This window comes from Sciurus carolinensis, chromosome 2 (assembly GCF_902686445.1).
Source record: "Sciurus carolinensis chromosome 2, mSciCar1.2, whole genome shotgun sequence".
NCBI lineage: Eukaryota > Metazoa > Chordata > Mammalia > Rodentia > Sciuridae > Sciurus > Sciurus carolinensis.
In genome coordinates this window covers 171,438,665-171,451,903 of record NC_062214.1, presented here as the reverse complement: position 1 = coordinate 171,451,903, position 13,239 = coordinate 171,438,665, and the positions used below count along the sequence as shown (strand labels likewise).

The 13,239-nt window shown below is 44.5% G+C and overlaps 1 protein-coding gene across 2 annotated transcripts in view; it reads left to right on the top strand.

Moving 5' to 3' along the window:
- The window catches only part of Zfyve1 (zinc finger FYVE-type containing 1), a 57,088-nt gene extending 43,922 nt beyond the window's left edge, over positions 1–13,166 (top strand). For both annotated transcript variants that reach the window (XM_047541585.1, XM_047541584.1), the window contains exons 5-12: positions 1,681–1,787; positions 3,982–4,090; positions 5,224–5,321; positions 5,409–5,526; positions 7,741–7,911; positions 8,537–8,717; positions 9,412–9,525; positions 11,456–13,166. In XM_047541585.1, coding sequence (XP_047397541.1) covers positions 1,681–1,787; positions 3,982–4,090; positions 5,224–5,321; positions 5,409–5,526; positions 7,741–7,911; positions 8,537–8,717; positions 9,412–9,525; positions 11,456–11,688 — 1,131 coding nt within the window. In that variant the 3' untranslated portion in view covers positions 11,689–13,166. The remainder of the gene's footprint in view (positions 1–1,680; positions 1,788–3,981; positions 4,091–5,223; positions 5,322–5,408; positions 5,527–7,740; positions 7,912–8,536; positions 8,718–9,411; positions 9,526–11,455) is intronic.
- Positions 13,167–13,239: the final 73 nt, after the last annotated feature.

The window sequence follows — 13,239 nt, the reverse complement described above, 5'->3', positions numbered from 1 at the left end:
CACATTTACAAGTAGGAGAGAAGAGAACCATGTATGGAATAGCAGGTGATACCGTGTGCCCTGCTTTTCATTTATTCTCATTATTCACAAGTTTATTCATTCTCTTTTAAAATCTTTGCTTTTACTGAGTTATTGTTCACAATATTATACCCAAGGAGAATAGGACTTAATATTCATTATTATTTGGAGAACATTTTTTTCTTAGTCTCAGTCAAGGATTGCAACTTGGTCAGTTATCACTAGCAGGTGATGTTTTACGGGCCTGCCCATTATCTTTGTGGAACCTAAGTTTAAATGCCCTTGGGTGAGTCATGGGCCGTTACTCTTGTCTTAAACCTGACTGGACTCAGCATTGATATCATGTACCTTTGTTGGCACTTGAGTTTGCAACTCTTGGTGTTAAGACTTCATTTCCTATTTCATTGAAAATAGGAAAATGAACTTATTTTTATTTTTTGTAGTACTGGGGATTGAATTCAGAGTGCTGTACTACTGAGCTACATCCCCAGCCCTTTTTATTTTGAGATAGGGTCTTGCTAAGTTGCTGAGGATGGTCTTGAAGTTACAGTCTTCTTGCCTCAGCCTCACGAGTCACTGGGATTACAGGTATGTTCTACTGGACCCAGCTGAAAAGGAACCTTAAATAAGAAGTTCTCGGGGCCTGGGGATATAGCTCAGTTGGTAGAGTGCCTGTCTTGCATGCACAAAGCCCTGGGTTCAATCCCTAGCATCACAAAAAAAAAAAAAAAAAAGTTCTCATTGAGACTTTTTCTTAGCTTGAGTTTAATACCTAATCTGCCCTTTTCCCAAATTTCATCTTAAAATTTCTTCTGCCCTAAAGGAAGTAACATCTTGTCCTTTTGTTTTCAGCTATTTTCCCTTCTCTTCCCTTGACTGGTGTCCCCAGATTTGGGGACTGACAGAAACTCTCAACAGAATCCACTGAACAATTGTTAAAGCCTGAAAAACCCGTTGCTGTGATTAGTTTGAAGAATACTCTGAATATAAAGTAATGAGTGGCAACAGAGGATTAAAAATGGATGCCACCTTTCAACATAAAAATTTTATTTGCCTTTCAAATACTTTATCTTTCTTTTTGGCATTTACTTTGGCCATTTGCCATCTGGTAGGAGAGTAGAGTTGATAAATGACTGTAAAACACTATAATAATTCTTCCTTGTTTCTTGGCCAGGGATGTTTTTATTATCCACATTGAGATAGTTCTGTGGCCTAGTGAACTCCAAGTGGACGCCTGTGGTTTGAACTATGTTAGAGGCCACAGAACTTCAACTCATTTCTTGGCTTTCTGAGCCATTCTCTTGAGTCTCACCTCTTGAGCCTCAGTGTTTTTCTCAGGTTCCTAAAGTTGATAGTGTTTGTGATGGTCTTGAATAAAACACTGAGTGTGCGAGGTATTTATAACCTCCCAGGCGGTTAGGAGAGAACATAACTTTGCATACTTCTGACTTCTTAGGCAATGGGCCATCACAAATGGGTTCTTTCCAAGGTTTCCTATGTTGAGGACTGGTACAGGTTGGGTCAAGGTTGAGGGTAATGAGAAGTTACTGTGTTTCCTCCTTGACCACGGTGCTTTTAAGAAATATGGTAGCAGGGAGAGGAAGGACCAAAGCACAGGCTCTCTGCTGAAGGCCTTCATGTGTCACCTTCCCTCCTTGGCAGGCACTCAGTGACCGTTTCAGCGGTGAGATCCCTGATGACCAAATGGCGCACAGCTCCTTTTTTCCAGATGAGTACTTCACCTGCTCCTCCTTGTGCCTCAGCTGTGGGTAAGTGAGGGGAGCCCCTCCCTACCCCCACCTTGGGACTAGAGGATTAGAGTAGAACTTTCAGACTTGAGTGTGTGTGCCACTCACCTAGGCTCTGCCTAAATTAGAGAGAGGTTCTGATTAAAATCATCCAGGGTGAGACCCAAGATGGTGCACTTACAACAAGTTTCCAGGTGCTCATGATTCACACTTTGAGATAGTGAGAGGTTCAAGGGTACATAGTTATGAAAGTTCCTCTTAAGATTCCAAACTGGTGTAGGTGTGAAGTTGACTGGTTTCTGGTTTGGACTGGGTTTTTTTTTTTTTTTTGTGGTGCTGGGGATTGAACCCAGGGCCTTGTGCATGCAAGGCAGGCACTCTACCAACCGAGCTATATCCTCAACCCTGGGCAGTTTTTATGCCAGAAGATTTGGGGTTTTGTGCTTTTCTGTTTCTTTAATCAGGGCTTTCAATAATTTATTCATAGGTTGCTATTTATTAAACTAATATTTGAGTACCCCTCCTGCCCAAACCATGTGCAAAGCATTGAGCTTATCATTATGAGGGCAAATTTAGAACATTGTGATAGATATTGAGCCTATTCATTATGAGGGCAAATTTAAAACATACTAGAATTTTCTAGGGAACTTTCAAAATTATTGAGGACAGGGCTGGGGAGATAGCTCAGTTGGTAGAGTGCTTGTCTTGTAAGCACAAGGCCCTGGGTTCGATCCCCAGCAGCACACACAAAAAAAAAAAATTATTGAGGATAGGGCCCCACCTCCAGGGATTCTCATTTATTGGATCTGGGGTAAAGTCTCAGGATTGGTATATTTAGAAGACTCATTGGATGGTTCAAAAGTATAGTTTAAGCTGAGAGCATTGAGTTAGGGCAGTGCTTCTCAAACTTCAACTTGCATATCTGTCACCTTAAGCTGTTAAAATAGTGTTTCTGAACCAACAGTTCTGGGTGGGACCCAAGGTTCTTCTGCATCTGGAACAAGGTCCAGGGTCATGCCTGGGTGGCTGGTCCATGGGCCCATCTTTGTTACTGAGGGATTAGAATAGTGATCCTCAAGTTTTAGTAAGTATCTGAAAAACCTGAAGGGTGTGTTAAAACAGATTGTTGGGCCCTTCTCCCCACTGTTTGATTCAGTAGGTCTGAGGTAGGACCTGAGAATTTGTGATTTTAATAACTTCTAGGTGATGCTGTTGATGGCTATTAAATCACAGTCTGGGTGACTTGTCTGATCAACCCCAGGAGATTAAACCTAGTGTGTCTAGATCAGATTGCAGACTTCATGTCCGGTAGATACTCCTCAAGTTCTCGTCACCATATATTTTGATCATATCAGGACCACTGCCCATGTTGTCCTATCTACAGGCAGAGACATAAGTCCAGTTCTGTATTGGCCTTTTGGCATTGAACCCTGTAGGCCACCCACTGTAGTTCTAAACCACCTCTGATCTGGATAAAAAGTCTTGGCTCTTGAATTATATAGTATAGGGTAGAGAGAGCTAAGGATTATCTTGGAGAGTTAAGTTTGGGAAGGGAAAAGGAATGCTAGTTGCCAGTATTACCTTCCTTTCAGATCTCCCTGTGAGCCCAGCATGAGGGGCTTCAGCACTGTTGGATCATCACTTTTCCATTCTGAGCCTCACTGGATTTCCAGAATTTTCTCATTTATCTCAGCGAAATTCTAAAGTCCTGACCTCTGTTTTTGCCTTGTCAGGATGGCAGAGCTCACTGTCATTTGGAAGTTTTTCTTGTTCAGCCTAAGCCTCCCCTTAATGCATTGCCAACTTTGGGGGGTTGGCTTGCATTTTGTATCTTGGCAGTCTGTTGTGGTTTAACTTTTCATTTCACCCTTTTTGGATTTTTAGTTTCTTGAGAGCCATGCGGTGTCATCATTGGTTAAATTGGTGTCTTCTGACTCCTCCATTTCTGCTGAGGGACCAGGTCCATTTTGCAAGAAGAGACTCTTTTTACCCATACAAGGGTAATGTTTGTTCTACCTCTGTCATGCTGTTGACTACAAGCGTAACAGAGGGGCCTCTGGGTTTCCAGGGTCAGCTGCCCTCTGTTTAGCATCTGAGTCTAATTTATAACAAAGGTCTGCTTTTAGCCCTGTCCCTGGCTCAGGGTTGTACTCTTCTCTATAAGTGGCACTGACTCCTTTAGATGTCTCATTGACTGTTTTGGGGTTTCTCTCAGGGTTGGATGTAAGAACAGCATGAATCATGGGAAAGAAGGAGTTCCTCATGAAGCCAAGAGCCGCTGTAGATATTCTCACCAGTATGACAACCGAGTTTATACCTGCAAGGTGAGTTTTCCGAGTGTTTCCTTGCTTCAGCAGCCGGCTTGCTGGGTGCCTTTTCCTTTTGGAAAGATTGTCTTGGGGTTGCCCTCTGCTGCATCATGAAGTGTTTGGTATTCACATTGAATATCTTTGAAACTTCTCCCTGGTTGTACTCAAAAGAATATATCTCTGTCATTTTATTTATTTATTATGGTCATTTATTTTTTATTTTAAAAAATTTTTTTAGTTGTGGAAGGGCCTTTATTATTATTATTATTATTATTTGTTTACTTATATGTGCTGCCGAGTATTGAACCCAGTACCTCAATGCATGGTAGGCAAGTAGTCTACCACTGAATCACGACTCCTGCCACAATTATGATCATTCATTCATTCATTCATTCATCATTTATTATTTAGGTACCAGGGATTGAACTCTGGGGTGCTTACCACTCAGCCACATCCCCAGCCTTTTTTAGTTTTTATTTTGACATTGGATCTCACCAAGTTGCTTAGGACCTCATTAAGTTGCTGAGACTGGCTTTGAACTCACCATCATCCTGCCTCAGCCTCTGGAGCTGCTGGGATTACAAGCTTATGCCATTGTGCCTAGCAATTATGATTACTTTTAAGTGAATTTCTCCCTCATTCTGTTGAGCTTGTCTGTAAGAGTTGTGTACATTAACTGTTCATTATTCCTCAGAGCCAAGTGCTTTTCAGGAAATTAGGGGTTTTTGGTATCAGGGATTGATCCCAGGGGTGCTTAACCACTGAGCTACATCCCAGCCCTTTTTGTTTTTTATTTGAGATGGGGTTTCACTACATTGCTGAGGCTGGCCTTGAACTTGGGATCCTCCTTGTCTGTCTCAGCCTTCCAAGTCACTGGGATTACAGGCGTGTGCCACTGTGTCCAGCTAAATTAGTTTTTATGGATTTCTCCTGTGACAAGTGTATAATGTAGAGCCCAGGTTTTAGACCTGGGCTGGGTACACATGTCATTATCACTCAGCGCACTGTCTTCTTTAGAGAAACAAATCTACTTAGGTGCTAAGTGGGGTGTGTGACCCTCAACCAGTATGATCTGTGGGGATGGGGAATCAGAGAGACCATGGGGTTGGTATATCTAGAATAAGCTGGCAGAGTGCTCCATGTTGCAGGCCTGCTATGAGAGAGGCAAGGAAGTCAGCGTAGTGCCCAAAACATCTGCCTCCACCGATTCTCCCTGGATGGGTCTCGCAAAATATGCCTGGTCTGGGTGAGTTTAAACAACATAGCTAAAGGTTTGTTGGTGTTTGTCTCACAAGGGCCTGAGTGGATAACGTTTTATTTGCCTCCCTTGTAGGTATGTGATCGAATGTCCTAACTGTGGCGTGGTCTATCGCAGCCGGCAGTACTGGTTTGGGAACCAAGATCCTGTGGATACGGTGGTGCGGACAGAGATTGTGCATGTGTGGCCTGGAGTAAGAACTGTTCTATGGATTTTTCTTCCTTCCACTTGTTGCACTCAGTTATTCATGTGTGGGGAGAAGTGGAGCTTATTTAGAAGGAAGGTCAGCCATGAATTTCAAAACATGGGTGGTGTAGAAAGGCAAGATCTGGAAACCTTTCCTGTTTCAGCCTTTTCGTCGTTTTTATTTCTTCTTGCATAAATGGTAGAAGCACAACTTTAAATGAAGTAAGCTAAAATTTAATCTGTCATTCTCCTTTGGCAAACAGAGCTTCATTTTTTCATGTTCTCTCTCATTTTCCTTATGCAGATGTTTTTATAGATGTAGTTAATTATGTTTTTGCTTGTTTATTTATTCTCTTATTTAGAGATAGAAACTTTCTGAGTTGCCTATCCTGATCTGAGACTCATAGAATCAAGCCATCTTCCTGTCTCAGCCTCCTAAGCATAGCTAGGACTATAGGCATGTGTTGCCATGCCCAGCATGATTGTGATTTAAATCCCATTTTTCTGCCTTTTTCTCATGCTGTGATTTACTTTGTCCAAGGCTGTAATTGGATTCACCGTTTCCTTATTTTTGGACCTTTATGTTCTTTATTATTTTTTTTATCAGCAACAAAAATGTTTTAGTACCATCTTTATGTAAGAAAGTCTTATTTTTGTTCTGGGAAATTTTCTTTAAGGATATTCTAGGAAGTGGAATTTTTGCAGACCTTTAATTACTATTTTTTTATTTCCTGTTGAATTTAAGGTTTTGTAAAAACAGACCTGTGTAGGAGGCAGTGATTTAGTACTTCCATTCTGCATCAAATTACTATTCACATCTAGGTGTAGTGTGTGTCTATATTCCTAGCTACTCGGGAAGATTACTTGGGCCCAAGAGTTATGGTCAGCCTGGGCAACATAGTAAGATTCTGTCTCCCTCCCTACCAAAAAAAGAAGAAAAGTAAAAAAATGAAAAGTCACTATTTACACTTGGAATTATTCATAAGTCACAACAAATCCAACACCTTTTGCCTTCATGGAAAAAAGTCAAGTGGTTTTCGTGGTTTTGTCTCAAAGAATTATTTCACTCTATTGTCCCCCTTGCTATATAATTTCTACTGACTAGTAGTCTGTATTAGTCAGTTTTCCAGAACTATAGCAAATACCTGAGACAGTCAACTTATAAAGAAGAAAGTTTTACTTTGGTTCAGTTTCAGTCCATGACTACTTGGCCCTGTTGCTTTGGGCCTATGGTGGTACAGTACATTGTGATAAGAGAATCCCATTTACCTCATGGACAGGAATTCAAAGAGAAAGAAACCAGCATCCCACAAGGTCATGCCCCCAATGACCTAAGACCTCACACTGGGCCCCACCTCTTGAAGTTTTCACCACCTTCCAATAAAACCAACCTGGGGACCAATCTTCAGCACGTGGGCCTTTGGGGAACATTCCAAAGCTAAACTATAACCCATTTCTACCTGCCAATCTATCTTTGAGCTTTCCTGGATCCTACAGTTACATGAAACTGAGAATTTCCTTATTTTCCTCCCCTCCCCAATTTCTGGGCCCACTGAAATTTGTTATTGTAGTATAGTTTTCTTTATGGAACCCACATCCTTGGTCAAATGGTCTTGGTGATCAAGGCTATGCTGTCCTAAGGATTTAATGTTACCTAAAAGTGAGGAAGTAAAATGGTGAGATAGTTTCTATTCCAGGAAAACAATAGTATAATAGTTTACTCTTAGGCTGCTTCTCTCATAGTCTTTGGGATTAGGAGAATATATTGCTTTTTATGTGTCTATTCATTCATTCATTATTTCAACATTGGTTGTACAGTACAGTGTGCTAAGAACTGTGCTAGATACTAGCAGGGAGTCAGATGCATAATAGATATTGCACTACACAGAAGTGGGATTTCTAGAGGTAGGTTAGGTATTAGAGGAGTTAGAGAGGAAGGGTTCCTAACCGAGCCTGGGGTTAGAGGGTTCATGGAGAAAGTGTTGCCTCCTATACTGTGTGGCTAAAATAAGTCCTGAGTTAAACAGCTGCACAGCGAGTCTTTCAGTCATTTCAACAAGAGCAGTCAGAGCTGTTTGAGTGCAGCATTGCCTAGAAGCCATAGATTCTCCAGTCTTCCCTGCCAAGGAGTTTGTAGTTCTGAGCTGGCACCAGGGACCGTCCCTTCTTCCTTTCACTTCCTTCACTCAGAGCATGATGGCATCCTGCATTTTCATTCCAGACTGATGGGTTTCTGAAGGACAACAACAATGCTGCCCAGCGCTTGTTGGATGGAATGAACTTCATGGCTCAGTCAGTGTCTGAGCTAAGCCTTGGGCCCACCAAAGCTGTGACTTCCTGGCTGACAGACCAGATTGCCCCTGCCTACTGGAGGCCCAACTCCCAGATCCTGGTATGGTGCGACAGGATGCCCCTTCATCCCTGGAACAGCCTGTCTTTCATGTGCCACTTGGCCCAGTGCTAAGCTGGTTCAGTGAAGGAGTTTTCCTCCCAGTAGTTATTGCCAAGAGTATTGGAACGGGTAGGAACTTTGAGGCACCGATTTCCTTTTGTGTTGTTTCACAAATATTTTTTTTATTGGTGCATTATGATTATACTTCACAATGGGATTTGTTGCTAGATATTTGTATGTACACATAATTTGGTCAGTTTCATTCCCCAATATCTGCAAGTCTTTCCTTTGTGGTGGGTTATAGTTTTCTTACCTGTGACAGCCAGTTAATATTGCTCAGATGTTTGAGGCCATAGAGAATCTGGAGAAAGGAGCCTTTTAAAGGTCTTTGAGGGTCATCTTGGCTTGATACATAAATCTCTAGGGCACCCTAGAGCTTCAGCTCGTTTACTTTCTGACAGGAAACACTCCCCATCCTTTCCACGTTCAAATAACTATTATTACTAGAAATTTTGGGTCCTGACTGAGATACAACCTCCCTCCCTGAGTTGCTGCCCTGCCAGTCTTGTGTCAGCTGACAGACTTGTAGATTCCTGCCTCTCTGTTGTGTTTTGGATTGAAACAGAGCTGCAACAAGTGTGCGACATCCTTTAAAGACAATGACACCAAGCACCACTGCCGGGCCTGTGGGGAGGGCTTCTGTGACAGCTGTTCATCCAAGACCCGGCCAGTCCCCGAGCGAGGCTGGGGACCTGCACCCGTGCGGGTGTGTGACAACTGCTACGACTCCAGGAATGTCCAGTTAGGTAATGTGGGGCCTGGGAGCTGCAAGGTGGAGGGGGACCATCCTCCTTCCTTTCCACTGGGTTTTGGGGACAGGACTCTTGCTACCAAATCACTTCACCCTTCTGAGAGCAGCTGATCTGCTAGCACAACCAGTCATCCTTAAAGCTCTTTTCATGTTTGGTACTGGGGATGGAACTCAGTGCCCCATGCGCGCTAGGCAAGTGCTGTACTGCTGGGCTGCTTTCTTGGTCCTCCTAGGCTCTTTGTTAGCAGGGTTCTGTGAGTGCCATTCCTGGGGGCATGGAGTTCAAACCTGGCTGACACACCAGATTGCCCCGGCCTACTGGAGGCCTAGCTCTTGAGCCACAGAGGTACTTCTGAGGGAAGGGGTATACACACATAGCTGCTGAATCCTGCAAAGCCTGCAGTGCTTATCAGAGATGGCTTCGACTGAGTCCTCTTCCTGGAGAAGGTTCTAGGTCATGCTCACAGAACCTCTCTGGCTTACTTTAAGAGAAGTTATGAAATAGTTCCAAGGGTTGGAGATAAATGACAACAGGTATCATCCCACTTCAGGGACTGGGCTGACCTGGCCCCCAACCCAGACATTTGCAATCACTGTGGTCCAAGGAGGTGAATTCAAAACTCTGCTAGGGCCCTGTGTTTTCCATTTGGTAGATGACTAAGGCAACATCTTTTTATCATTGCCCACAGATGTTACTGAGGCACAGGCAGACGATGAAGGTGGAACACTCATCGCTCGGAAGGTGGGCGAGGCTGTGCAGAACACCTTGGGAGCTGTGGTGACAGCCATTGACATACCACTAGGTGGGCCTGGCAGTGTCTGTCTTTGGGTGTAAAGGATGTGGGATGAGCGTTTTTGTGGGGTACTCTGGGTTGTCATTGATTTGTCAAAGGCTTGAAAGGCTAGATTGAGTAGAGCATCAAGAAATCAATTACAATTTTATATTTGCTTCCTTCTGTAGCATCCCTTCGTGGTTTTCTCTTTGTTCCTAGAGGCCTTCCTCTTACATTTCTCTTGCTGCCTAACACACTACCTTGAAATGTAAAGACCTGTCAGTGGCCATTTTGTTTTACAACTCTGGGTCTAGAAGTCACAAAAGGGTAATTATTCTGCTTCTGGTAGCATTGTCTAAAGTTACTATGTGATATTTCAGTGAGGCAGCTGGACTCATCTTTTTTTTTTTTTTTTTACGGTGCTGGGGGATTGAATCCAGGGGTACTGAGCCACATCTCCAAGCCCTTTTTTTCCCCCCCTTAGTTAAAAAAATTTTTTTTCCTGCAGTTGTTGCTTGTTTTATTTATTTATTTAATATATACATTTAGATGTTGATGGACCTTTACTTTATTCATTTATTTATATGTGGTGCTGAGATTTTGAACCCAATGCCTCACACATGCTAGGCAAGTGCTCTGCTACTAAGCTACAGCCCCAGCCCCTCCAGCCCTTTTTAATTTTTATTTTGAGCTAGGTTTTCACCTAAGTTGCTGAGGCTGGCATCAAACATACAATACCCCTGCCTCAGCCTCTAGAGTTGCTGGAATTACAGGGTGCACCATTATGCCCAGCTGGACTAGTCTTGAAGATCTAAGCTGGCCTCACAGAGGCCTTAAGGGGATTGGAAGCTTTGCTCAGCAGAGTGCCCCTCCCTCTCCGTGTCTCCCCAAGACTTCTTCATGTGGTATGTCCAATGGAAGTTGGACTTAAATAGTGACTTGTAGGTTTAAGAGCTAATGTTTCAGGATATAGAAGCTGCCTGGGCCTGCCACCTGGTACGTCTTCTGTACTCTGTTGCAGTCAGCCCGTCAAAGCCTGCCTGGATTCAGGGGAGGGGATAGGAGTGTCAAAGATGGAAGGCTTGTTAAAGAACTTGTGACTGTCTTTACTACAGTAGCCAAGTTATTATTAATTTAGCATTTGAGATCCAGATGTGAGAGCTACTTTTAGGTAGGGCGGGAGGAGGGAGAGGAGGGAAAATCTACCAGTGGGTGGAGGACTTCAGCAGGGTTGGCCAGGCCTGGGGATTGTTTGGCACACTGTGGGGTAAAGACCAAAGTCTCCTGGGTGGGCAGTTATGAAAACAGCTTGGGTCAGACTTAAACATTGTGGCCTACAAAATGAGCAGATGAAGAGCTTTTGACTCAAGGGTGTGGGATTAGATGGATTAGCTCAGACTTGAAGCTCAGGTTGCATCTGCCCTCAGGGTCACCTGGGAGAAGCAGGGGCTGCCCTTGGCACAGACGGCCTGCTACCTCTGCTTACCAGATTCTCTGAGCACAGACCCGGCAAGTGTGTGAGACGTGTTGTTTCTTGTCATCCTCATAATAGCTCTTGGAAGGAGGTTGTTAGATGAGTAAGCCCCTGAGAAGTGAAGTAACCACTGTGACTCCTGCAGCCACCAGTTGAGTTGTGCCGGGTGGAATTAGGGCTTCGATGAAGGTCTTGCTTTGGAGTTGGGGCTTTTTTCTAGTTCTCTGGTGGGTCTTGGTGCAGCTATACTTTAGGTTCACCTGGAGAGCTTAGTAGATATATAAGTATCAATGCCTGGGCCCCCGCCCCAAAGATTCTCATCTGGATGGTCAGGGTAGAGGCCAGGCATGTGCATTTTATAAAAGCACTATAGGAGACCGTGTGTGCGGTGGATGACAAGTCAGTATCTGAAGATGCCTTCTTGCCAGTTGAGACTTGGGATACAGAGCTGTTGTGTCCTGACCATCACCCTTCTTCCCTCTGCAGGCCTGGTGAAGGACGCGGCCAGGCCTGCCTACTGGGTGCCCGACCATGAGATCCTGCACTGCCACAGCTGCCGCAAGGAGTTCAGCATCAAGCTCTCCAAGCACCACTGCCGCGCCTGCGGACAGGGCTTCTGCGACGAGTGCTCTCATGACCGCCGGGCTGTCCCCTCTCGTGGCTGGGACCATCCTGTCCGAGTCTGCTTCAACTGCAATAAAAAGCCCGGTGACCTTTAACCCCAGTTCCCTCTTTCCGAGTCCTTCACAATTCCTTAGGTTCTCAGGGTTAGAAACAAAACTTGCATTGAGGTAGGCCCTCCTCCCAGTCACCTGTTGTGGTATGTGTCCTCTCCCCTCCTTATCCTTGGGCCACTTTCCCTCCATGGGGGTGAGCCTGGCGGCAGGCCCGAAGGCACATAAAACCCTCAGGGCAGGGGACCGAGCAGCTCGCAGCAAAGGGGGATGAACCCAAATCCGTTGCATTTATTTCAGTTAAAAATAATAAATGAATAAATAAATAAATATATATATATATATATAGACATATACATATGAAAGGAACTTGGGAGTGTATTGAGGCTGCTGTTGGTTGTGTAGACTTACTCTTCTGTTCCCACCACAGGGATGGGGTGGCAGTGGCAGCAGGTCTTCCCCACAAAGCCGAGCCAGGCCCAGAGCCACTGCAAAGCTGGTCACCTTTTGCTGCTTCTCTCCAAGCCTTGGCAGCCTCCCTTTCCTGGCTTTTCCCTTCTGGCCCCTTGGCTGCCTGGGTGGTGGGCCTCCCAGGAATGCCCATGCCTACTCAGGCAGCCTGAAGGGAATTCCGCCTGGACCCTCAGGGAGCTGAATCCCAATTCTTGGATTAAGCCTGTTTTAGTCAGAGACCACCCACCTTACTGTGCAGGTCACTGGAGTGTGTGAAGGGTCAGAGGTTGGGTCTTCAGTCCTGAGAAGTCAAAATGCAGGTGCTGTAACGTCCCTTTTAGTTGGGGAGATTCCCAAAGGACTTGGGCCTTCCCCAGCAGCCTTTCCTGCTTGTTAATGCTTCCGTCTGTCTCCACTAGGCTTTTCTAAAGGCCGAACTTTGCTCCTAAATCAAAGCACCTGCTACCCTCCTTCCCTCCCCCTTGAGCTTATCATCTGCTTCTGAGTATCCCACTAGAATTTTTATTGCTTAAAAGTGTCTTAATTCTTTGTTTCCAGACACACAACCCCTCTAGTTATTGGAGGGGTGATCATGAGAAACCTTCCAGGGAAACAGAGCACAGAATGGACTGTTAGTTGTTTTTTAAAGTATATATAAATATTTCAACAGATCATAAAAGAAAAATTCTATCACTTTGGTCCACGCAAGAGAAGTCAAATGAATGTTTCTCATCAGAGCTTGGACATCCATATCTATCATGACTGGAAAGAGACTGTTGTGCAGAAATCCTGTCATCAGGGTGGAGTTTATCTTCAGTGGCCAAAAAAGAATTAAAGCAACATAGCTCCTGACTGAGCTGGCGGGTGGGTGGAGCTTTGGGGAGGTGCCTGGGTGGCCATTCCTGGCCTGAGTATCCTGTGACTTGAGCCCTGGAGTGAGTTGGTCTCAGACCTGCGCCTTCCTGCCTCCTGTGGCCCAGTGACTGAGGCCCTACTTGAACTGTGTATTATCAGATTTGCCATCATAAAGGAATCTTCCTGCTGAACACGGACTGTGCTGACTCTTTCCTCTAACTCCATCAGTAAATCTTGCTCACCCCCTTTTTTTCCAGTTGATGGGAAAGTATCTGGTGACTTGCAGAG